The 24,249-nt window shown below is 40.3% G+C and overlaps 1 protein-coding gene across 1 annotated transcript; it reads right to left on the reverse strand.

Moving 5' to 3' along the window:
• Positions 1–90: 90 nt before the first annotated feature.
• On the reverse strand, positions 91–22,960 carry fbxo22 (F-box protein 22). Its single transcript, XM_061878647.1, has 7 exons — positions 22,756–22,960; positions 19,091–19,223; positions 14,966–15,053; positions 12,247–12,336; positions 8,196–8,348; positions 7,838–8,003; positions 91–4,109 (listed from the first exon to the last, which is right to left on the reverse strand). Exons 1-7 carry the CDS (start codon positions 22,884–22,886, stop codon positions 3,719–3,721), a joined length of 1,152 nt encoding a protein of 383 aa, XP_061734631.1. The 5' UTR covers positions 22,887–22,960; the 3' UTR covers positions 91–3,718.
• Between the last annotated feature and the right edge of the window lie 1,289 nt (positions 22,961–24,249).

A 24,249-nucleotide genomic window follows, 5' to 3' on the forward strand; every position in this document is an offset into this window, starting at 1 on the left:
CTGAGGATGTTAGTGGAACAAGCTTGCTACAAAACACATTTAATTACACGAGGTCCACTTCACACTGGCGAAAAAAAAATACAGGCATCATATTTCTAACTCTTAATTTATTTTAGGACAATTTTGAAACAGATTTGGCACATCCCGTAGAAAAGTGCATCCGGACCAAAGATCATTACACAAAACCTAAAAAGGACACACCTTTAGGTACACCCGCACACTCTGTTGCAATGGTGTCAAAAGTGCGGCACAGGGACATTTGCAGCAGACTTTTTTTTTTTTTTTTTTTGCCTGCAGCGTAATGTATGAACATTTAAGAAGGCAGGTCACATCAGTACATTAGGAAAAAAAGTTTAGGCGAGAGGTGAAAAACTTAAAGATATGGGAGGCCCACATTAATACATTTTGCACATGGAAGACACTAAAACCAATCCAGTATGGATCAAAATATGCTCAAATAAACAGTTGACAAATAATTTTAGTGTAGTGTCAATATTTTTCATTAATAATGAATTAAGTTGAATTTAACAACATACGAGAAGGGGCATTAAAGCCATCAAAAACATTTAATTGTTTTTACTTTTTTTGCTCAAATTTCTCAATATACCTTCAGTTTTAAACAAAACTATCAACATGTACAGTGATCCGTCGTTTCTTGCTGTAATCAGTTCCGGACATGTCCGCAATAAATGCATTTCAATTAGAAATTTGTACCCCACCTTCCGCCCAACTGCAGCTGGGATACACTCCAGCCCCCCACGACTCTTAAAAGGGACAAGCGGTAGAAAATGGATGGATGGATAATATTTTCTTAGCTTGAGCATTAAAAAAAACTGTTAAGAGCTAAATCTAAAATAAAAAATCAACATGAGAGACCTCTATGCATGAAATAACCCAATTTAGTCACATTTACACTCTTAATCCAAAATAGTGATGCTGGATAAGGCTGAGCCAATCAGTGGCCACGATACTGAACATTGTGTTCCAATTGGTTTGGGCTCATCTTGCAGCCAATATTATGTATTAATATTTATAGTTTGTTTTGACATGTTTATGCTTGAAAAGGCTTGATGTCGGGAAAAACTGTTGCAGTAAATGGTTTAAAAAAAAACATCAAAATGATGTGCAATGTGGTGAAGCTGCAATATTTGAAGTGTGATGTAGCAAAAGACGACCATTTTTTGTTTGTTTAATTTTGACCCTTATGATCAGATGCCAGGTTTAAAATAGTAAAACTGTTTTGCAAAGTAATACTCAATGACGACTGTGGCACCTTTTGTTTAAAAGGCCTTCAAAAGGGTGAAAAATAAATAACAAGTTTGCTATTTTTGTTTAGGTCAGAAGTTGATTGAGAGATTTGAGCTAAGAAAGTAAAAAATGGTTTATGCCATTTTTTGAAAGTTTTTGGGTATTGAGGAATAAATGACAGTATGTACACCTGTAGAAAGAAAATCGGGCATTGAAATTTTTAAATTTAATATGAAAAAAACCCATCCATCCATTTTCTACCGCTTATTCCCTTTTTGGGGTCGCGGGGGGCGCTGGCGCCTATCTCAGCTACAATCGGGCGGAAGGCGGGGTACACCCTGGACAAGTCGCCACCTCATCGCAGGGCCAACACAGATAGACAGACAACATTCACACTCACATTCACACACTAGGGCCAATTTAGTGTTGCCAATCAACCTATCCCCAGGTGCATGTCTTTGGAAGTGGGAGGAAGCCGGAGTACCCGGAGGGAACCCACGCATTCACGGGGAGAACATGCAAACTCCACACAGAAAGATCCCGAGCCTGGATTTGAACCCAGGACTGCAGGACCTTCGTATTGTGAGGCAGACGCACTAACCCCTCTGCCACCGTGAAGCCCTGAAAAAACCCTCTGGGGAAAAAAAACATGCATAAGAGTAACAACAAAAAATACGGCCAAATTATAGCAAAAATTTAGCGAAGGAAAAAAAAGTCAGCCTTTGTCCTATGAGTGTTAGAAAAAATAGCTGCAAGCCGCACTGGTTAACCCTTTTTTAGGGGTACAAGACTTCAAGGGAGGTGTAGCTGATCAATAAAAATAAAAACATTTTCCAAAACTTTTTAAAGGCAAAAAACTATTGATTTTTACTTCCTACAGTGAGGAAATAAGCAGAATCTGGGCGGGTTTTTAAGAAACTCCACCATATACAGTATTAATGCCAAATAAATAAATATGCATGATTTTTCACCCCATTAATTTATATTTTTACAAACAAACTAGCATATTTTCTTAAGATGTCAATTATTTACTTGCATTTCTGAACAGAAAAATGTGGTTTAGGCCACACAAAATACGTTTTTTTGTAATGTGAGAAAAAATACTTTTAACTGTTTCAGTTATTTGCAAAATAAATCTGGTGACAATTAAGTTTCTGAAATATATATTTGTTTTGTCAACTATACTTAGGGTTGGGTTTAGCGCGTTTATTAAAAGGGTTAAAAAAAAAGTCCCACTTCCTTCAATTTATCAGTAAGTTTGCACACCTCTGATGAGATTCAAGACCTGAGCTGCCTTTACTAATATAACAATGCTTGGTTTTGATAAAAAATTAAAGGTTACAAGAAAACATATTTCACCCGTCTATCAAACCTCAGCATTATGAAAATTAATATTAAACAAATCCTGTATTGAATCTGAACATATTGCACAAAATGAAGTATCTGTCAAGGGAAAAATAATCACTTTTAAGCAAAGTATTGGAAAGCGCGAATGACAAAAGACAGTTATTGTTGCACCTAATATCAACATTAACATGACAAAGGAACCTATGTAATTAAGTCAATTGCAGCTTTATCGCTAGAAAGTATTTCAAGACAGGAAGAGGCTTCATTAAAAACTACAGGTATGCACCAAAAGTTGGGAGGTATTGTGTCTATTATTTTCCTCGCCAGAATTATGTAGATACACTTGGCCAGTAGCAATATTAACTGTATGTGGCAAAATGGTTTAATCCTGAGCCATTGGGCATTCATGAACAGAAAATATTCCAATTTAGATTTAACTCAGTTGCATTTAGTTTGCAGTTTTCCTGCACTTGATGTTAGTTAGCTTATAGGTTTTGGACAAAAGTAAGGCGGAGATAGACTTCTTAATTAACCAAGGACAGGTCCCTGAATTCTTTAGCCTTTTTGGATAATTCAAGGTTTGCAATTTGGTGGAAACAGTTTGCGGAAGAGCTACCTGTTCCCGTCGCACAAAACAAGGGCCATTGATGTATCCTTGATTGACCTCATAAACCTCACAAATTATCTTCTGGGTGAATGGACACTCTAGAACCTTCTCCAAAAAATTCCCAGAACAGCAACAGTTGCATATTTTAGCCAGGTGTCTAAATACCTATGTCCATATAGTGTACCAAAGTGACCGCCTTGACTTTGCGTAAGAAAACTCACATTCATCACACCCGAAGGAAAAGTGCTTATTTCCCAAGCTTGGGTCACCCGAGGGCAAAGCAAAAACCCTATGAGGTGGCGTAAAATCTGCCTGTTTGCACATCATTTACATATATTTTACAAAGAAGCTACAGTACATCATAATAGGATGTTAAAAGAGATTATGGATATTAATCCTAGTTTAACTGTGTTAATATGTGTGTAGATCGACTATAGAACCATATGTTTTCTTCAAAAAGGCGGCTGAAGGGTTACCTCTGATGAAGCAAAGGAATGATGTTGAATGTTTCCAGCTTCAACCCAGATGGACCAGCGTAATGACTGTGGTGTACTCGTGTTGCAGAGAGTTTGTGTCAGTTTCAAACAGCTTGTAGTCGTTTTTAACGATGCGGTCGCAGCCGATTTCTCCGTTGCCGAACAGGCCGAAGAGCGGCACATCGGGGAACACTTTTCGGAAGGCGTCGGCCTCCACATTGCTCTGGTTGTAGTAATTCTGGCCTCTGCCCACGCAGGCGAACATGAACCCCAGCGTATTCTTCTCCGGGATCTTAGCGGCCTTTAGCCTGCGGATTGTAGCTTCGGCCGTCTTGGGGCTGACCACATCCTGGTCCAGGAGCACAGACGCTGCCTGCACTTTGGGGCCGCTCAATGTCAGGCCCATCACGCCACACCCTCCCTTGCTGCAGCTATAGAGACGTTGTGACAGGGAAGTGGGAATATTGGAGGGAGAACAATAAAATTGCTAGCATTGATATTCACGGAAACATGCATGTCCTCATACAGTGGCCTCTGCTCTAATTATAATCCTCTTTTTGATTAAATAGGCACAACACCTCAGAGACCATCAGCAGGGGGGGAAGTGCACAAAAATTATCTGGTTGCTATCGGGAATTATGACGTCACATCGATAATTTGATGACATTAAAAAAAAGCTCAGAAAAAAACGATAACTTTTTTTATTTGAAACTTCTCCAATGAGGCGAGATTGCCCATACTGTGCTCTAGGTTGGTTTTAGAGTAAACAAATCGAGTGCTCCTACTGCGTATGTTGCAAACTGTCCCTAAGATCACCAGACTTCACTACTCAAGAGCAAAACATTGCACCGCCTGAACAAAAATCCCTGCAAACATAAGGAAAGGAAAAAAAAATGTTCGCTTTGAAAAATGAAACCTTACTTGCCACCTACTAAAAAATTGTAGGTATCGGGGCCTTATTCTTATGCAAAGTGAATGCAGATTCAGCCATCTTCTCCTCTAACATTCTTTTTAGTAATGTAGTGTTGTGACAGAAGCACACAGAGTCTGACGCTTTATTGCAAACAACAGCCCTCATTAGGATGTTAGGAAAAAATAATTACTAAGTCGTTTTTTTGCCCTTTCTGTATTGCTGCAATAATCATGACCATTTGATGTAGATTTTATTTCCTGTATTTGAATGTGTTACTTATCTATGATTCAATTCATATCACTTAGTTGTTGAACTTTAATGTCACAAAATTACATAAAAATAAAAATGCATAGTTTTGGGTTTTTTTCTAAATATTTGCATGTTTACAATATATGTATGAAAGTACCGGTAGTTTGCACACCAATGAAGTACCTGCACTGTTGTTAAAGTACCGATTTGATGCAAGTATTGGTTAAAGTGTAAACAAAACCCATCCCCATTCAGGATATAAGCTTCAAAGATTTATAGATTCGATGTTAGCTCTACCATTGCAGTGACGTCATGTTTGGTTAGGACAAATCTACAAGTACAGATGGTCAAATCAATCATTGTTTGACTCTTTTTTACTCCCAGGTGTGCACATTAAACCTACATTAAGAAAACAATAGTTATAAATGAGTTATCAGTGACAGTCTTAAGAAGCAGGAAGTTGTCTGTATATGCCTCTAAAAAGATACGTCCATCCCTACAAAAATAATAATTGCCTTTGACTGATATAACTGTCCGCTAAATTTTATAGTTGTGTTTACAAAAAAGTCCCTAATATTACAATAATTAAAGAATATAGAGCAATAAAATGCATGTTGTTGCTGTTCAATGAAAAACATCTAAGTAAAAGTCCAACTTTATTTTCTAGCCGAAAAAATTGTTTGGGAGAAAAAACAACAACAATTTGAGCCAACTCTCTCGCAGTGATTTGGCGATTCCGATCCAATATCGATCCTTTATGCAAATATACTTAATGTGTCTGGTAAAATGAAAAAATAAGTGCATTTTTAGTGTTGCTGCTCTTAGAGGAATCATCTTCAAACGATATAAAATCACAGGGAGAAAAAATAATGGCGTCATTCTGCACTGAATATGTTAGCTTATTTATATTCAACTCTGTATGTAGTAGTGTCTCCAAATAGCTAACAATAAATATTTGTTTTATAATATTGAGTGACTGATTCTAATGTATAAAATGTTCTTGGTTGCGCATTACGTACTTAACTAGGTGAAAGAAAAAGTTATTTCCACCAATCGTTCAGTGATTAAGTTACTTTACACTATGTTTCTGTTAATCATATACTGTACATTATCTGAAATAACAAAAGTACCAAAAGTATCTGTATTTCCATTTGAGAATCGATATTTTAGCATAAAGATCTGGTATCGGCAGTATTCATATTTCAGTATGCAGTAGTTTACCGGAAAAGTCCCTTAGAGGGGAACATTATCACAATTTCAAAAGGGTTAAAAACAATAAAAATCAATTCCCAGTGGTCTGTTGTATTTTTTTTCAAAATTTTACCGGTCCACGAATATCCCTAAAAAAAGCTATAAAGTGCTTGATTTCCGCTATTTCCGATGCGACTATCCATTTCCCTGTGACGTCATACAGTGCTGTCAATGTAAACAAACAACGGCGAATACCACAGCAAGATATAGCGACATTAGCTCGGATTCAGACTCGGATTTCAGCGACTTAAGCGATTTAACAGATTACGCATGTATTGAAACGGATGGTTGGAGTATGAAAGTATTGAAGAAAAAACTGAAGCTATTGAGCGAATAGCTATTGACGCTATTCATAGCCATAGCATGGCCGAATAGCTGCGTTAGCATCGCCGGTAAAACGATCGGGACTTTCGCATCTCGTGACATTGGAGCACCTTAAATCTTTCGATTGATAAGTGTTTTTTTTGCATTAAATGCGGGTGGAAGTAAACGTAATATAGTTGCAAATGCATCTGCAGGTTATCCATACATCTCTGTGCCATGTCTGCTTTAGCACCGCCGGTAAATAGCATGTTAGCATCGATTAGCTGGCAGTCAACATCAACAAAACTCGCCTTGTGATTTAGTTGACTTTATAGTTGCAAATGCATCTGCAGGTTATCCATACATCTCTGTGCCATGTTTGCTTTAGCACCGCCGGTAAATAGCATGTTAGCCTCGATTAGCGTAGCATGTTAGCATAGATTAGCTGGCAGTCACGCCGCAACCAAATATGTCTGATTAGCACTTAAGTCAAAATCAACAAAACTCACCTTTGTGATTTCGTTGAATTTATCATTGCAAATGCATCTGCAGGTTATCCATACATCTCTGTGCCATGTCTGTCATCGCTGGTAAAATGTGGAGACACTTTGGCACATTCAATGGGGGTCCGGCGGCAGACACTTTCGCATCTTCAGGCCAGTGGTGCAACTTGAATCCGTCCCTGTTAGTGTTGTTACACCCTCCGACAACACACCGACGAGGCATGATGTCTCCAAAGTTCCAAAAAATAGTCGAAAAAACGGAAAATAGCAGAGCTGAGACCCGGTGTTTGTAATGTGTTGAAAATGAAAATGGCGGCTGTATTACTTCGGAGACATCACGTTCTGATGTCATCGCAAAAAGAGCACTGAACAGAAAGGCTTAAGTTTAATTCGCCAAAATTCACCCATTTAGAGTTCGGAAATCGGTAAAAAAAATATATGGTCTTTTTCTGCACCATCAAGGTATATATTGACGCTTACATAGGTCTGGTGATAATGTTCCCCTTTAATGCAATCTTGTGTGGTAGTGGATTTCCGTTCTGTCCGGTGACTGTTTTCTTTTTGGATGGCCGGGTCGATTCGACTTTAGGGCTATGTCATGTGAATTTCTATTAGGAGGGTAAGTGCATAAGATCCTAAAAAACCGACTGAATTATTGTGTGAGTACGTTTGATTTAATATGAACAATTTAATTGGTCCACTGTGTCCTGTGTGGCAATTTCATTGGTCTGATGTGACAAAGCTAGATTTATTGTAGGAATGTAAAGCTTCTGAACCCTGAAAAATCCATAAATTAAAAAAGTAGCGTCTTATAATACGGAAATTACAGTATCACAAAATAGAGGCCTGATATTCTCTGCAGCTAAAGTAAAAACCTTCCCCCGCAATATGAGGAAATATAAAGATATAGCACACTCAGCTGACAGATGTTCTTTCTTACCAGTATCTGTTGGGAAGGAAGACTTTTTCTACCAGTCCTCCCGTGATCAGAGCTGTGCTCTTGGCCAGAGGCACCAGTATTTGGTTAAGGAATTGCACACCTCTGGATCGATACGTCTCATAGAAAAAGATAAGCACCACTCGTAGCTCTGGGTTGTCTACAAGTCCTGCGGGCAAAAGTCCCATCACCAAATTTAACTACACAATGGCTAATAAAAGCATAAATCCTCTTGTAAAATATTTACATTTGTTTTAATTCAAACTAAATCAAGGAGTAATACATAAAAATTTGACAGTGACAAATAATGTTAAAACAATCATGTATAATATTAAAATTTTTAAAATATGGGTTCACTCACCTGCTTCTTTCAGATCAGTTGGGAGAAAAGTATTCAAACAGAAGTGAAAAGGTTTGATGTCGACACCCTCCATGCTGGGGAACATGAGGGCAAAGCCGGCCTCCCCCTCTTGGTGCTCTTCTGGAGGCCTGCAGCTCGAGCCAGTGGGAGTCACTGCAAACACACAAAGGTTTAGAAACACTTGTTAAAGCTACACAATGAGTTGTGTTCCAACTTTTGACTAGTATTGTAAATTGAGAGAAAATTGGTCTTCTACACAAAAATATTTTATTCAAATGTACCAATTAGAAAGACTGTATAAACTCCTGAATGAATGGACACCCCACCCTAAACCTAACGTCACTGCCTCACATACACAGTTGGTATGTTTATCATATGAAATCTAACTTTATTTGTATAGTACTTTTCATTAATATAAAATGTTGCACAAAGTGCTTAAGATTTAAAAATGTGTAAAAAAAAAAAAGTGCCTCCCTCCCTCAATGCATAATCCAAGACTCAAAACTGTCTAAATCTGTGTTTGTGAGCACTTCTTCTTTGCCAAGATAATAAATCCCACCACACAGGTGGGGCATATCGAGATGCTTTTTAAACAGCATGATCATTGCGCAGGTGCGCCTTAGGCTGCCCACAATAAAAGGCCTCTCTGAAATGTGCAGTTTTGCTTTATTGGAGGTTTGGGTGGGTGTCAGTATCTGATGTGACTACCATTTGCCTCACGCAGTGCAACACATAAGGTTGGTCAGGTTGTTGATTGTAGTCTGTTGATTGGTCCACACCTCTTCAAAGGCTGTGCAAAGTTGTTGGATATTGTCAGAAACTTGAACACACTGTCGTATACGCCGATCAACAGCATCCCAATGTCCAGTGTGTATGCTGGCCACGCAAGAATTGGGATATTTTTAGCTTCCAGGAATTGTGTGTAGAATCTTGCAACATGGGGCCGTGCATTGTCATTCTGCAACATGAGGTGATGGTCTTTGGTGATTGGCACAACAATGGCTCTCAAAGCTTCTGTCGCGGTACTTCTGTGCATTTAAAATGCCATCAATAAAATGCACTTGCGTTCGTTGTCGATAACATACACTGCCCATATCATAAACATGAGCCATCCGATTCACAACATTCACATCAGCAAACCGCTCTCCCACACACGTTCTCTGCCATCTGCCGTGAACAGTGAGAACTGGGATACATCTGTGAAGAGAACACTTCTCCAACGTACCAGAGGCCATCAAATGTGAGCATTCGCCCACTCAAGTCGGTTACAACAATAGACTGCAGTCAGGTTGAGACCCCGATGAGGACTACGAGCATGCAGATGAGCTTCCCTGAGACTGTTTCTCACAGTTTCTGCAGAAATTATTTGGTTGTGCAAACCAATTGTTGCAGCAGCTGTCCGGGTGGTTGGTCCCAGACAATCATGGAGGTGCACCTGCTGGATGTAGAGGTCCTGGACTGGTGTCATTACACATGGTCAGCGGTTCCGAGGCCGGTTAGATGTACTGCTAAATTCTCTGAAACGCTTGTGGAGACAGCTTATGGTAGAGAAATGCACATTCAATTGACGGGCAACAGTTCTGGTGGACATTCCTACAATCAGCATGCCAACTGCCTGCCTCCTCAAAATTTGTGACATCTGCAGCACTGTGGTGTGTGATAAAACTGCACATTTCAGAGTGGACTTTTATTGTGGGCAGACTAAGGCACACCTGTGCAATAATCATGCTGTTTAAACAGCATCTTGATATGCCACACCTGTGAGGTGGGATGGACTATATTGGAAAAGAAGAAGTGCTAAAGAACAAATATTTACACACATCTGTGAACAATATTTGAGAGGAAAAGGTCTTTTGTGTGTACAGTAAAAGATTTAGATCTTTGAGATCTAAATCTAGATTTAGACCATTTTTGTGAAAAATGGGAGCAAAAAAGAAAAGTGTTGTGTTTATATTTTTGTTCAGTGTAAAAAAAACTGTTTTAAAATAATCATTTTTACTATAAAAGAAAAAAAAACTATTCAAAGCTAATTAGCACTGTGGGCAAAAGTAATTGTTCCCTAAACCTACTGTAAGACCATAGCAGCAACAACTGAAATCAAGCATTTTTTATAACTGGTAATGACTCTTGCATCTTTTCAGATGAAACAAGACACACACCTTCCAAAAAGTTGAACTTTCATCTTGTCAGTACATAGAATATTTCCCCAAAAGTCTTGGGACTCATTTAGATGTTTTTTCTGCAAAAGTAAGACATGTCTTTCTTTTTTTTTGGTCAGCAGTTGTTTTGGCTTTGGAACTCTGACATGGACGCCATTTTTACTTGGTCTCTTCCTTAGGGTTGAGTCATGAAAATTGACTTTAACTGAGGAAAGGGAGGCCTGAAGTTTTTGGATGTTTTTCTGGGTTCCATTGTGACCTCTTGGATGAGTCGTTGCTGTGCTCTTGGGTAATTTTTGTAAACCGGCTACTTCTAGGAAGGTTTACTATTGTTCTATGTTTTCTCCTTTTGTGCTTGATGGCTCTCACCGTGATTCGTTGGAGTTCTAAAGATTTAAAAAAATGGTTTTATAGCCCTTTCCAAACTGATAGATGTTAATTACTTTCTTGATTGCATCATCATATTTTTTTGTAGCTTTTTAAAAACTATTGGCCAACTGAATTTTGTCAGACAAGTGCTATGTAGGTCATTGTTGATTGAACCGGTCTGGAGGTAATCAGGATTGGGTGTAGTCAGTGAAATTAAACTAAGGTTTTCGTAAAAAATGTTTCCCACATAGGACCAGGTAGGTTTGGTTAACTTTGTTCCCTTAGAACATTAAATAACCATTTTACAATTGCATTATGTGTTTGCTTTGGTTATCTTTGTCTAACATTTAAATGTGTTGGCTGGTTTAAACATTTAAGTGGTTACAATGTTAAAAAATAAGGATTTCAGAAGGGGGCATATACTTTTACAGGGCACTGTGATATGAAAAAGTGACTGTCTGGTGCAGCCACAAATAGATTATATTTTTACCTTTTTTTCTATCACAAATGTTGGCGCTGTGTAAGATATTGGACTGTACAAGTGTACCTAATGAACTGTCTTGAGTGTATGTAACAGACGTGCCTCATTTAACTCTATTTTGCTGACATGCACATTAAATCGTACATTACTGAAAACATTTCACACAGGGGCGTCTCATTTCTCTCCCGGCCTGGACTCCCTGGACAAGGCATTTTTCAATACCCTGCAGTCCTTAACTAACATGCATAAATAACTTGTACTCTAGGCTATAAGGAAACCTATTACATGTCAGCCGAGCCTTCATACATTGCCATACATAATCCAATCACAGATTTCCTTCAATTGAATTAGAGCCGCCCACAACGACCCTGTGGTGACCCCACCCCGTCAGCTGCAATATCACCCAAATGAGTGTTATGGCAAAACAGCCGGGGCCACCATTAGGCCTGATCGACGATGGCAGCCTGACAGGCCATCATCCCCGCAAAGGAGAGCCTGTCTGATGGAGAGTCACTTCTCCGCAGGGTTGTGATTATGTAGAGAAATGGTGAGCGGGGGGCGACGCAGACGAGGCCATCGATCAGGGAAGGGAGGTGCCAGCCTTTCATTCTGACTCGACACCGGCAGCATGGATTAATGCCGAGCTGTCTGCTGGAAAACGGCTGATTCCTCTTCTCAAGTTGCCTGGAAGGCATCATCTATTCCACATCGGAATTTACGTCCTCCACTGCTGTTTAGGGCAGCAAAGCCACAGCTCGGGATTACCAAGGAAACATGCACGAGTTAAATCTAAACTGTATGAGTGCACAACTTCGGTGCCTAAAAAACTCTTCCGAACTAGCAACAAGTGACTGTCCCTGCTGGCTTGCTTCCTTCAGTTTTGCCATAGTTGTCAAATTTAAAAAAGAACAAGTTCCATTTCAGGTGAGAGCTGTTAGTACAGTTTTTCTTTCTATGTAGCTTACATAAGTAGTACTTTTATTTAAATTACCATTGACAACAAATGATCTTACATTGAGGGAATAAGAGAAAACATTCTTACAGACGATGCCAGGTGCAGCAATGCCCATGACGTCACAATTTCGAGGGAACATGTCCTCAACTGTGTCTCGACTGTGACGGCTCCTTTTTGCTGTAGAAAAGTTGAGAAAGATGATGAATACTTAGTCACTACGATAACAAAATAGTTTGATCTTTTGATGTACAGGGAAAATTCATAACCCTCACAGATGAGACTAGTTAAACTTAACATAACATCTTTAAGTGAAATAAAATCCACCTGTAAAACAAAATCTGTCAGTGTATCATCCACATAACCTACAGAACCTGCTTTTTAAACTCAAAATAAATATTCCTCAGTACTGGATTTGTTGGAACATGTGGATTATAGATTAATGGAAATAAGAAATGTTTGATTGACATGTGGGTTCAATGTTAGCTAAAATATAACAGCCATCTAGCTGTCAGAGAGCTGTTTCCCCCCTCATCTGCTGTAATATCTCTAGCCCCCTTGTACCTCTCTGTCCGCCTCACATTCCTGTTATAAACCTATGTTCTACTAACAACCACCTGCTATCCCCTACTGATAGAACCCAACACCGAACCTAGGGGGACCGTGCCTTCTCCATCGCTGCCCCCACCCTCTGGAACTTCCTCCCCACCCCATCCACTCATGTCAAACCCCACATTCAAAAAAACCCTGTTAAAAACCCACCCTTTCAAAACTGATTTTAATACTTGACAAATCATCACTTAATACAATGTTCCTTCATTTTGCCCATTTCTATGATGATTTATTTTATTATACAGTATGTGCTTTAATGTAAATGATCATGTTTTTTTGGGGGGGGGTTTCCAAGATGGCGCTGCTGTAGTGGCTGCTATTGGCAGGAGCTCTGTGCTCTTGTATCATCCTTTTGTGTTTCCCTCTTGTTTTCATGTGTTATTATATTTTTTTGCATTTTGGTCCGGGACCCTTTGGGACTGTGTGACAAGGGGTGCCACTTTTGTGACCTCTGTGGTGCTTTTTTTTGTGGACTTTTGGATCTGCCTCCCGGGAGCCTTTTGGCCATGGAGACCAGCTGCTGGGTCACTGCCACACCCGAGTCCGTTTGGAGGGACTTGAGGAGATGCGGATGAGGGGACAGGGCTGCGGAGCTGGCACTGAGCGCTGGGACGGAGAGGCTTCGCGGTGTCTTGGCTGGGTGAGCAGGTGTCGGACACCTATGTCACCTTGGACGTATCCTCGCTCATCCATGCGGACTGGACACTGGCCGAGAGTGGAGTCAGCTGTCTTGGTTTCTTTGTTGGGTCTGCTCCTGTCTCTGGCCATGCTCCCTCCTCCCCAGCGGACGATGGCGTGGATCACCGGAGAGGCCACCACAGTGGATATGTTTCTTTTACTTTTTATTCATAGCTAGCTGTATGTAGAAGTGTCTGCTTGTATCTGCTGCTTTAATGTCTTTAATGTCCTCTGTGTTCTTTGATGTTTGATGTTTCCCTCTTACACACATGGAAGAGGGATGTGTACTATGGCTATGAGTTGTTGTTGTTGTTGTTTTTTTTGTTTTGTTTTTGTTTTTTTTTTCCCCTTGGCCTCAGTCTGCACCCCCCCCCCCCCCTCTCTCTCCAAGGCCCAGGCTAAGACCGATTTTTTTATTTCATTTTAATCTTCTATTTCCCCCACCCCCTTGTTTACCTGTATTTCATCTTTTTTTGTAAGGGGCGCTGGAAGCCGGCAGACCCGTCAGCGATCCTGTTCTGTCTCCCTGTAATGTTTGTCTGATCTTGAATGGGATTGTGCTGAAAATTGTAATTTTCCTGAAGGAACTCTCCTGACGGAATGAATAAAGTACTATCTAATCTAATCCAATCTATGTTTTGGTTACGTTTAAGTGTCTTTAAGTAGCTGTGGAAAGCACTATATAGATCAAATTAATTATTATTATAAAAATAATAATATTATAAACTTAAGATTTTTTTTTCCAATGTAATCAAATTAATTGCTAGAAATGCAAAGTCCTGGATGACCACAATGTAGCCCACTGAATGTGTTCACGCCTTTGAGTAAATAATCAACTACAGCATATCCCATTATGGGCCGTATTGGTAATTCAAGTACTATGGTGTACCAAATGTTGCCAGTGAATGTTTTCAAGATTCATTTCAATGTATATGTATATTATAGCATTGGCACAATTTTAAACCTAACACATATGGAGGTATGTTTATCATGCAGCAGGTGTGCTGTATTTAATTCAATACAGTACAGTATATGCCAGGGCTATTCAACTGGCGACCCGGGGGCACAAAATTGTCCGAGGATTAAAACCATTAAGGCCCTCAGATTCAGTTCAAAACTTGGGAGATAAACTTTTTTTCAGCAAATTCCTAAAAACACTTGAGTTGTCCTGTTGCATGGAGGAAGTTGGACCACTGTAAACACATCGGCAAATCTTTGCATAGATATTTTAACCTCGCTAGCAAACCTAGAACTCTGTGATTTACAATATAAATCACAAATCATAACTGAGGCATTCAAGGCACCCATTTAAATCCTCTCCTTTTCAGCATTTACAAATGTATAAATGGATCAAAATTAAATGTCTACTGTAGAGGACACTGGTTCTCAGGAATATATAAAATAAGACTAATAGTAGTCGTATAATAATAATAGACTAACAATAAAGGAGGAGTCTGGCGCCTGACCTCCAAAACAATTTAGGTAAATATTCCTGGCATATGACCTATGTAATACAAACCTCGATTCCGTCTGTAGCAGTGCACGTCTTCATTGAGGGCCTCACAATCCAGCATTGCTAGTACTGTTTTGGGCAGGAGAAATACTTTCTGAAAATATCAGAAAACAGAAACAAACTTTATAACGAGTGGAGTTAGTTTAAATTAGTCATTATGTAGAAATGCATATTTCCCAATAAGTCTGAGAGATAACGGACAGACTTATTGAAGTATTCGCCGCGGGCTGAATTGATACTGTGATCTCCCAGACCATTTACTAATTGCTAATTACGCCATAGTGAGTGGCGAATGGACCGCTGTTTTTACAGTTCAACTATGTGTTGTTTTCCATCACCATTCACACCAATACTGATGACGTAAGAGTGGTTCTTAAACTTTTTTCACCAATTACCACTTCAAAAAAAATGTGTCTCTCCAAGTACCACCACAATGACCAACATTAATATACAGTTGAGTAGTAAGCCTAAATATTCATTAAAAACAAGGCAGGTTTTTTTTTAACAAGTATATTCAATATTTTTGGCCACGGTAACATTACAACAGTACCACTGCAATTGAATATGGGAAAATGAACACTATACTTCAATCAAGTAATTATTTGGCATACCACTATGGAACCCGCGTCCCACTAGTGACAGAGTCGTACATAGAGAGAGTATGGTCAACCTGGTTTTAGGTGGTCTCCTTAATTAAAGGCAAACAAAGGCACTCACGTGACTACAGGGCGCCATGACTGCTACTAGCCTTGAGCTAATGCTGTGTGTCTGCGACACTTTCTATTAGATTTTTGGAGTGTAAAAATGTCCTGTTGTGCAGCATGGGGATGCTCCCCCCCGCAATAAATGCATAAAGCTTTTACATCGCTGTCCCCACAACCCGGAAAGAATACAAGTGTGGGACGTGAAGGTTTGCCGTCAACACTGCAGAGCCACCAACTCCAGAGTCTTGTGCCAGGTAAACACGCGACACAATATCTGCATTTTGTCCAGAAGAGAACAATACAAATAACTTAAATAAATTAACAAATTAAAGAGATGGCTTGACAAAACAGATTATGCTTGAATCTCAGTAAAACTAAGATGATGAAATTCAGTAAGTGCAGAAGAAAAAGTCGAACACAAATACGAAACAGAGCAGACATTGAAAGAGTAAAAGAACCCATGCACAGTGTCTCTATTCAGTAACCTTGTCTGTGAGTGACCCGTTACAACAACAGAAGAGAGACGTACACGTACTGGTTTGACTGGTCAATAGAGAACCAATAAAATGTGTCACGTTTCATGTTTGTGAACATTAAAAAACAGAAGGCAACTCTTGACACCAACAAACTTGTTTTGACGAGACTGTTCTTCATCTTGTTCTGTTCAGGTCAGTCTTGGACCCCTTTTAGACTGCACACCAAATTTGATTTTTTTTTTGCCCTAAAGTGACACAGATGAATATCGGATATTTTTTGCCAGTCTGAAAGCTCCAAAGTGGTTCAAATTTGATATTTTCCCATCAGACTCAAGTCACATCAGGAGATAGTCCGAATCCAATTGGAATCTTATCATTTTAAATGTGACTTCAATATAAAAAGAAATGCGAAATACCTGAATGCGATATGAATGTGACTTCTATGTCCTCTTTGGGCGAGATACGTTATTCGTGTGCGCGGGGAAAGACACAGCTCGTCAGCGGAAATCGATACGTCATCGCAACATTCTGTTTCTGTGACTAAAGTATTTTTTGGGGAGAATAAACACGTTGTAGTTGAACACAAACATAATGCTAAAATGTTCTACTCAAATGTATTACTACAAACATGTATTTTTTTGTGCAAAGAATTGTGCAAGAGCATCCACTGTTTTAAACAAATATTAAAAAAACTTGCAGTTGAGTGGGTTAAAAGTGCAATGTAAACAATACATTTTCACTTAAGTGTCTTTCAACTTTTATTTTATGAGAAGCAGTGTCCTCCACAGTGGACATGTTTATATCTGTTTAGAAACTGCTGTTACTCAGAAAAGTTAACGAACAATTTAACTTTTAATAAAGTAAATCACTCGTATTAAATTGGCGGCCCGGAGGGCACAACCGCACACCAACGCTTTTCATTTGGCCCACCAAACATCATCCAAATTTGCTTGATGAAACTATTCAAACTAGAATTGACCATGTATGCAGTACTCCGCCAACCTGCAGGCCCAACAGCGAGGCATATGTGTCACGATGATGCAGCAGCGGGGTGAGTTGAAGAAGTGAAGTGAAGTGAATTATATTTATATAGCGCTTTTTCTCAAGTGACTCAAAGCGCTTTACATAGTGAAACCCAATATCTAAGTTACATTTAAACCAGTGTGGGTGGCACTGGGAGCAGGTGGGTAAAGTGTCTTGCCCAAGGACACAACGGCAGTATCTAGGATGGCGGAAGCGGGGATCGAACCTGCAACCCTCAAGTTGCTGGCACGGCCGCTCTACCAACTGAGCTATACCGCCCGAAGACTTCTCATTCAACCCTTTACTTTGCAATCAAGTACATGCAGTCTCAAAAGGAATATAACCTGCAGAGGCACTTTCTGATGAAAAATTTCCATTTTAAAGTCAAGGCCCCGAAACCTTTGGCTCTTGAAACTGCGGCCCTCTTCATTATGTAGTTGAATAAACCTTATGTAAATACCTCACAAACTGACGTTTAGCTTCAAATATATTTATGAGGCGGCGACCTGTCCAGAGTGCGGCTGGCTTTTATAGTAGTAGTAGTAGCGACTTCCTTAATCATTTACAAAATCCGGTCAACTTCCTTACTTTTCACTTTATCGGACTGTGCATGCAGTTGACATCTACATGAAATTGGGGTCACATTGAGGCCTGTGTGCATTTATACTGAAGTCTGATAAAGATCACATTTTACTTGTAGGGTAAACAGTCAACTTGAAAAAAATCAGATTAAAAAAAAAAAAAAGGCTAATTTGGGACGCTTTGACCTGCAGTGTAAACATAGTTAAGAACGAAGACACTGCGCATGTGCAATCCGTCTATATGTCCAAACATCGAGTGGGGTGTATAGAAAAATGTATACACTTGTTTTATTCCCGTTTTCGATTTTGAAACATAAATAAATTCAGATAACGGATAACGATCGGTTTCCTGTTTTTTATAATCAAACCAAAAAATGGGGAAAATGTATTTTCATATAAATTATCTTTTATTCCAAACGAAAAACAGATGGCCGCGATGTACGTAAAAAAGTTCATTTTTGGATATTTTTTCGAGCACCTTATAGGCAGAATAGTGTGACTGCCATTGACTCTATTGCTAGCTTACTTTAACAGGGTTTATTTACAAACTGGATTGCATAAAAACAAAAACATGTTCTAGTCAGACAACATTTTTATAAAAGTTCCCCTGTAATATCTATCCATCCAGCCATCCTCTTCCGCTTATCTGAGGTTGGGTCGCGGGGGCAGCAGCCTAAGCAGGGAAGTCCAGACTTCCCTCTCCCCCAGCCACTTTGTCCAGCTCCTCCCGGGGGATCCCGAGGCGTTCCCAGGCCAGCAGGGAGACATGGTCTTCCAAACGTGTCCTGGGTCTTCCCCGTGGCCTCCTACCGGTCGTACGTGCCCTAAACACCTCCTTAGGGAGGCGTTCGGGTGGCATCCTGACCAGGTGCCCAAACGACCTCATCTGGCTCCTCTCGATGTGGAGGAGCAGCGGCTTTACTTTGAGCTCCTCCCGGATGAGAGAGCTGCTCACCCTATCTCTAAGGGAGAGGCCCACCACCCGGCGGAGGAAACTCATTTTGGCCACTTGTACCCGTGATCTTATCCTTCCGGTCATGACCCAAAGCTCATGACCATAGGTGAGGATGGGAACATAGATCGACCAGTAAATTGAGAGCTTGGCCTTCTGGCTCAGCTCCTTCCTCACCACAAGGGATCAATACAGCGTCCGCATTACTGAAGACGCCGCACCGATTCGCCTTTAATATCTATCACAGGAAAATGACACTTCTTTCACTGGAATCGTCTTTACAAGAAGACCCTGTCTGAAAATGCTGGTTCATGTAAATCTATGTATTTCCTAAATGTAAACTAAGCCCAACAGGAGATAAATGGATGTGGTGAGTGTGCAAGTAGCAAGTTTACCTCCACTTCCTCGGCCAGGACCTTGCAGAGAACATGTCCGTGCATATCGGAGGGTCCACAGGCTGACACCCAGGCCAACTGCTGCTGAGTCCTGAGCACCCTGCGGGCACAGTTGCTCCATAGCCTGCACACACTGCAGGTGACAACACAGCCATTGATTGATTGAAACTTTTATTAGTAGATTGCACAGTACAGTACATATTCTGTACAACTGACCACGAAATGAGAACACCAGAGTAAGTGTTTCAACTTGTTTAAGTCGAGGTCCACGTTTATCATCCATCCATTCATTTTCTACCGCTGGCCCATCTCAGCTGAAGGCGGTGCATACCCTGGACAAATCGCCACCTCATCGCAGGGCCAACACAGATAGACAACATTCTCACACTAGGGGAAATTTAGAGGTGCCAATCAACCTATCCCCAGGTCCATATTTCTGGCGGTGGGAGGAAGCTGGAGTACCCGGTGGGAACCCACGCAGTCACGGGGAGAAGATGCAACAACTACACACACACAAAGATTCCGAGCCCGAGATTTAACTCAGGATTGTGAGGCACGTGCACAAACCCAGAGCTACTTCTTGGGTACTGATTATGCGAAGGGCTACCAGTTTGATACACACTTAAATAAATTGTCAGATATAGCCAATTTAGTCAATTTACCTTTAACTATATTTTACTATTAATAATCAATGATATTTATCTTTGTGGAAACACTGATCATCTTAATGATTCCTCACAATAAATATATATAGAAACAGATAAATATAAATATGCAACACTTTATTTTTATATTTTCTCTAAGTGCACATTTTTCAAATTGAACATTTTCAAGTGATTACTTCTAAGACAGTCTTGTGAAATCACAATATCCCATTTTTACTAGCTAGCCACTAACATTTTTTAACAAATCATGAATTACTTTGCACCATGTTTGTACAAATAATAACTCAAAATACAGAAGTCAACTCTCAAATTATTAAATAAATCATGTCACACTTTGAACTGGACACCAAATCTGTTATCTGTTTATTTGTTAGTTAGTGGGAAGCCTGGGTTTGCACTCTTTTAACTAGTGCGTTGTACTCTGGTATGTAACTTGACAACCCTAAGTGACTATTGCAGATGTGCATCAGTGACCCGTGTTCTGTGTTAGTTCTTGACGAAGTTCATGTCAGAAAAGGCTGATTCACAAAGATAAGTTAAACCAAACAGGCTTGCAACCTTCATAGCTGCTGCGCATACACCACTGTACTTTTCTGTGTCATCAAGGCACCACAAGTTTGGTGCAGCCTGGTGGGCTTTACATTTTAAAGGCCTACTGAAACCCACTACTACCCACCACGCAGTCTGATAGTTTATATATCAATGATGAAATATTAACATTGCAACACATCCAAATACGGCCTTTTTAGTTTACTAAATTACAATTTTAAATTTACCGGGAGTTTTGTCTTGAAAACGTCGTCTAATGATGACGTGTACGCAAGACGTCACAGGTATTTAGAAAATATGAGCGCTACACACACACACTCAGTTAAAAGTCGTCTGCTTTAATGGCATAACTACACAGTATTTTGGAGATCTGTGTTGCTGAATTTTGTTGCAATTTGTTCAATTAATATTGGAGAAGTCACAGCAGAAAGATGGAGTTGGGAAGCTTTAGCCTTAAGCCACACAAACACATGGTGATTCCTTGTTTAAAATTCCCAGAGGTGAAAATTTACTATGGATCAGAGCGCGGTCAAGCGAACATGAATCCCAACCGCATGTCAACCAGCAGGTTTCGGTGAGAAAATTGTGGTTAAAAAGTCGCTTCTTACCGCAGAAAAGCTGAGCTTGGGCCATCCAACGAAGCTGCCATCGACTCCCCTGAGACACTGCGCGTCAAGACACCCGTGGAGACACCCTTCCGACTATCAGGTAATATTAAACTCACTAAAACACTAGCAACACAATAGAAAGATAAGGGATTACCCAGAATTAACCTATTAAATGTGTTTGAAAACATCGGAATCCATCCCAATGCATTTGCGTTTATTTTTTTAACTATTTTTTTTTTTTCTAGTCTGTCGCTATCAATATCCTCAAACAGGAATCTTTCATCCTCGCTCAAATTAATGGGGAAATTGTCGTTTTCTCGGTCCGAATAGCACTTTTTGTTGGAGGCTCCAATTAAAAAAAATGTGAATATGTGAGGAGCCCCCACACTTGCGACGTCATGGTCTTCGACTTCCGATAGAGGCATGGCTTTTCGCTTAGCACCGACAGTTGCGAACTTTATCGTGGATGTTCTCTACACAATCCTTTGAGCAAAAATATGGCAATATCGCGAAATGATCAAGTATGACACATAGAATGGACCTGCTATCCCCGTTTGAATAAGAAAATCTCATTTCAGTAGGCCTTTAAATTGTCAGGAAAAAGAGGAAGGATCCATTGTGGATTGAACTTTCACAGTATCATGTTAGACCCGCTCGACATCCATTGCTTTCCTCCTCTCTAAGGTTCTCATAATCATTATTGTCACAGACGTCCCACTGGATCATTATTGTCACCGATGTCCCACTGGCTGTGAGTTTTCCTTGCCCTTATGTGGGCCTACCGAGGATGTCGTGGTGGTTTGTGCAGCCCTTTGAGACACTAGTGATTTAGGGCTATATAAGTAAACATTGATTGATTGATTGAAAAGGGTATATGTGTTTAAAAATCCTAAAATCATTTTTAAGGTTGTATTTTTTTCTCTAAAACTGTCTTTCTGAAAGTTATAAGAAGCAAAGTAAACAAATAAATGAATTTATTTAAACAAGTGAAGACCAAGTCTTTAAAATATTTTCTTGGATTTCCAAATTCTACTTGAGTTTTGTCTCTCTTAGAATTAAAAATGTCGAGCAAAGAGAGACCAGCTTGCTAGTAAATAAACAAAATTTAAAAAATAGAGGCAGCTCCCTGGTAAGTGCTGCTATTTGAGCTATTTTTTAGAACAGGCCAGCTGGCGACTCACCTAGTCCTTGATCTAGACTTATCGACGCAAAGTGACCCCTGCACTAACCCCTGTACCACCGTGCTGCCCCACGTTAACCATCCATTATCTACCACGTATTCCCTTTTGGGTGGCGGGGGGCGCTGGTGCCTATCTCAGCTACAATTGGACAAATCGCCACCTCATCGCAGGGCCAACACAGATAGACAGACAACATTCACACTCACATTCACACACTAGGGCCAATTTAGTGTTGCCAATCAACCTATCCCAAGGTGCATGTCTTTGGAGGTGGGAGGAAGCCGGAGTACCTGGAGGGAACCCACGGGGAGAACATGCAAACTCCACACAGAAAGATCCCGAGCCTGGGATTGAACCCAGGACTGCAGGACCATCGTATTGTGAGGCAGACGCACCTTCCCCACCGTGCTGCCCCACGTTAACCAATTGACGGTAAACCACACAGCTGGTGTTAGCAGTATTTGGCTAAATGGTTCCAGCAACTTGGTGAGTATCTTGAACAGCTCCATTATTTAAAAATAAGACACAAAACCGCTAAAACGAGCATATGTTGGTGGCTTCCACTTACTACTAGTTATTTTATACTCGCTTTCACTTCCATAAACAGCTCATGAATTAACACCCGTCAAGTTTGCGAGCTAGCATGCACGCGTTCTCGTTACCTGGCGATTTGGAGAAGAGATTTGGTCGGCACGAAGGTAAGAACTCGCTCGACGACCTCCGCCACATTGCTCAAAATGTAAGCGGCTTTGGTATCCTGCAAAGACACGTCGGGGCCGAGATTATCCCCCATGTTCCCTCTGAGTTTGCGGGTGTCGCAAAACAAGGCTGTCCTGCTATGTAAATTCACATGTACCGGAAGTGCACGTGAAGCACATGCAGCGGGTGCTACACTACCCCTACTGGTCAGGAGGTGCTATGTCTGTACAGCACAGTGAATGACGCTTTCACTTCTGATCATAAATGATCACTTTACAGCAGGGGTCTCAAACTCAATTTACCTGGGGGGCACTGGATGCAGAAACTGGGTGAGGCTAGGCTGCAAGAAGAGATTTCTTTAAAAAAATCTAACATGCAACTAACCCCGCCCACTACAATAGGGGGCGGGTTTTGATTGATTGATTGATTGATTGATACTTTTATTAGTAGATTGCACAGTTCAGTACATTTTCCGTACAATTGACCACTAAATGGTAACACCCCAATAAGTTTTTTAACTTGTTTAAGTTGGGGTTCACGTTAGTCAATTCATGGTACAAATATATACTATCAGCATAATACAGTCATCACACAGGTTAATCATCATAGTACATACAATTAATTATTTACATTATTTACAATCCGGGGGGTGGGATGAGGATCTTTGGTTGATATCAGTACTTCAGTCATCAACAATTGCATCAACAGAGAAATGGACATTGAAATAGTGTAGGTCTTACTTAGTAGGATATGTACAGCGAGCAGAGAACATAGCGAGTTCAGATAGCATAAGAGCAAGTAAATACATTAGAAGTACATTTGATTATTGAAATTTGATTATTTATAATCCGGGGAGATGGGATGTGAATGGAGGAGGGTATTAGTAAAGGGTAGAAGTTGCCTGGAGGTGTTACTTTAGAGCGGTTTTGAAGGAATATAGAGATGCACTTACTTTTACACCTGTTGGGAGTGCATTCCACATTGATGTGGCATAGAAAGAGAATGAGTTAAAACCTTTGTTAGATCGGAATCTGGGTTTAACGTGGTTTGTGGAGCTCCCCCTGGTGTTGTGGTTATGGCGGTTAAGGAATTAGTTTGACATGTACTTCGGTATCAGGGAGGTGTAGCGAATTGTATAGACTAGGCTCAGTGCAAGTTGTTTTACTCTGTCCTCCACCCTGAGGCAGCCCACTTTGGAGAAGTGGGTTGGAGTGAGGTGTGATCTGGGGTGGAGGTCTAAAAGTAACCTGACTAGCTTATTCTGGGATGTTTGGAGTCGAGATTTGAGGGTTTTTGTGGTGCTGGGGTACCAGGAGGTGCAAGCCTAATCGAAAAAGGGTTGAATGATAGTTCCCGCTAGAATCTTCAAGGTGCTTTTGTTGACCAGAGAGGAGATTCTGTAGAGGAATCTCGTTCTTTGGCTGACCTTTTTGATTACCTTGGTTGCCATTTTATCA

This window comes from Nerophis ophidion, linkage group LG02, assembly GCF_033978795.1.
Source record: "Nerophis ophidion isolate RoL-2023_Sa linkage group LG02, RoL_Noph_v1.0, whole genome shotgun sequence".
In the NCBI taxonomy this organism is placed as follows: Eukaryota; Metazoa; Chordata; class Actinopteri; order Syngnathiformes; family Syngnathidae; genus Nerophis; species Nerophis ophidion.

Excerpts from the sequence above, each read along its gene's own strand:
- fbxo22 (XM_061878647.1), bottom strand. The coding sequence starts at position 22,886 with ATGGGGGATAATCTCGGCCCCGACGTGTCTTTGCAGGATACCAAAGCC. Across the intron at positions 15,054-19,090 it reads TCCTGGCCGAGGAAGTGGAG|AAAGTATTTCTCCTGCCCAA; the intron begins GTAAACTTGCTA and ends TGATATTTTCAG. Across the intron at positions 8,349-12,246 it reads TGCTGCACCTGGCATCGTCT|TGACTCCCACTGGCTCGAGC; the intron begins GTAAGAATGTTT and ends GTGTGTTTGCAG.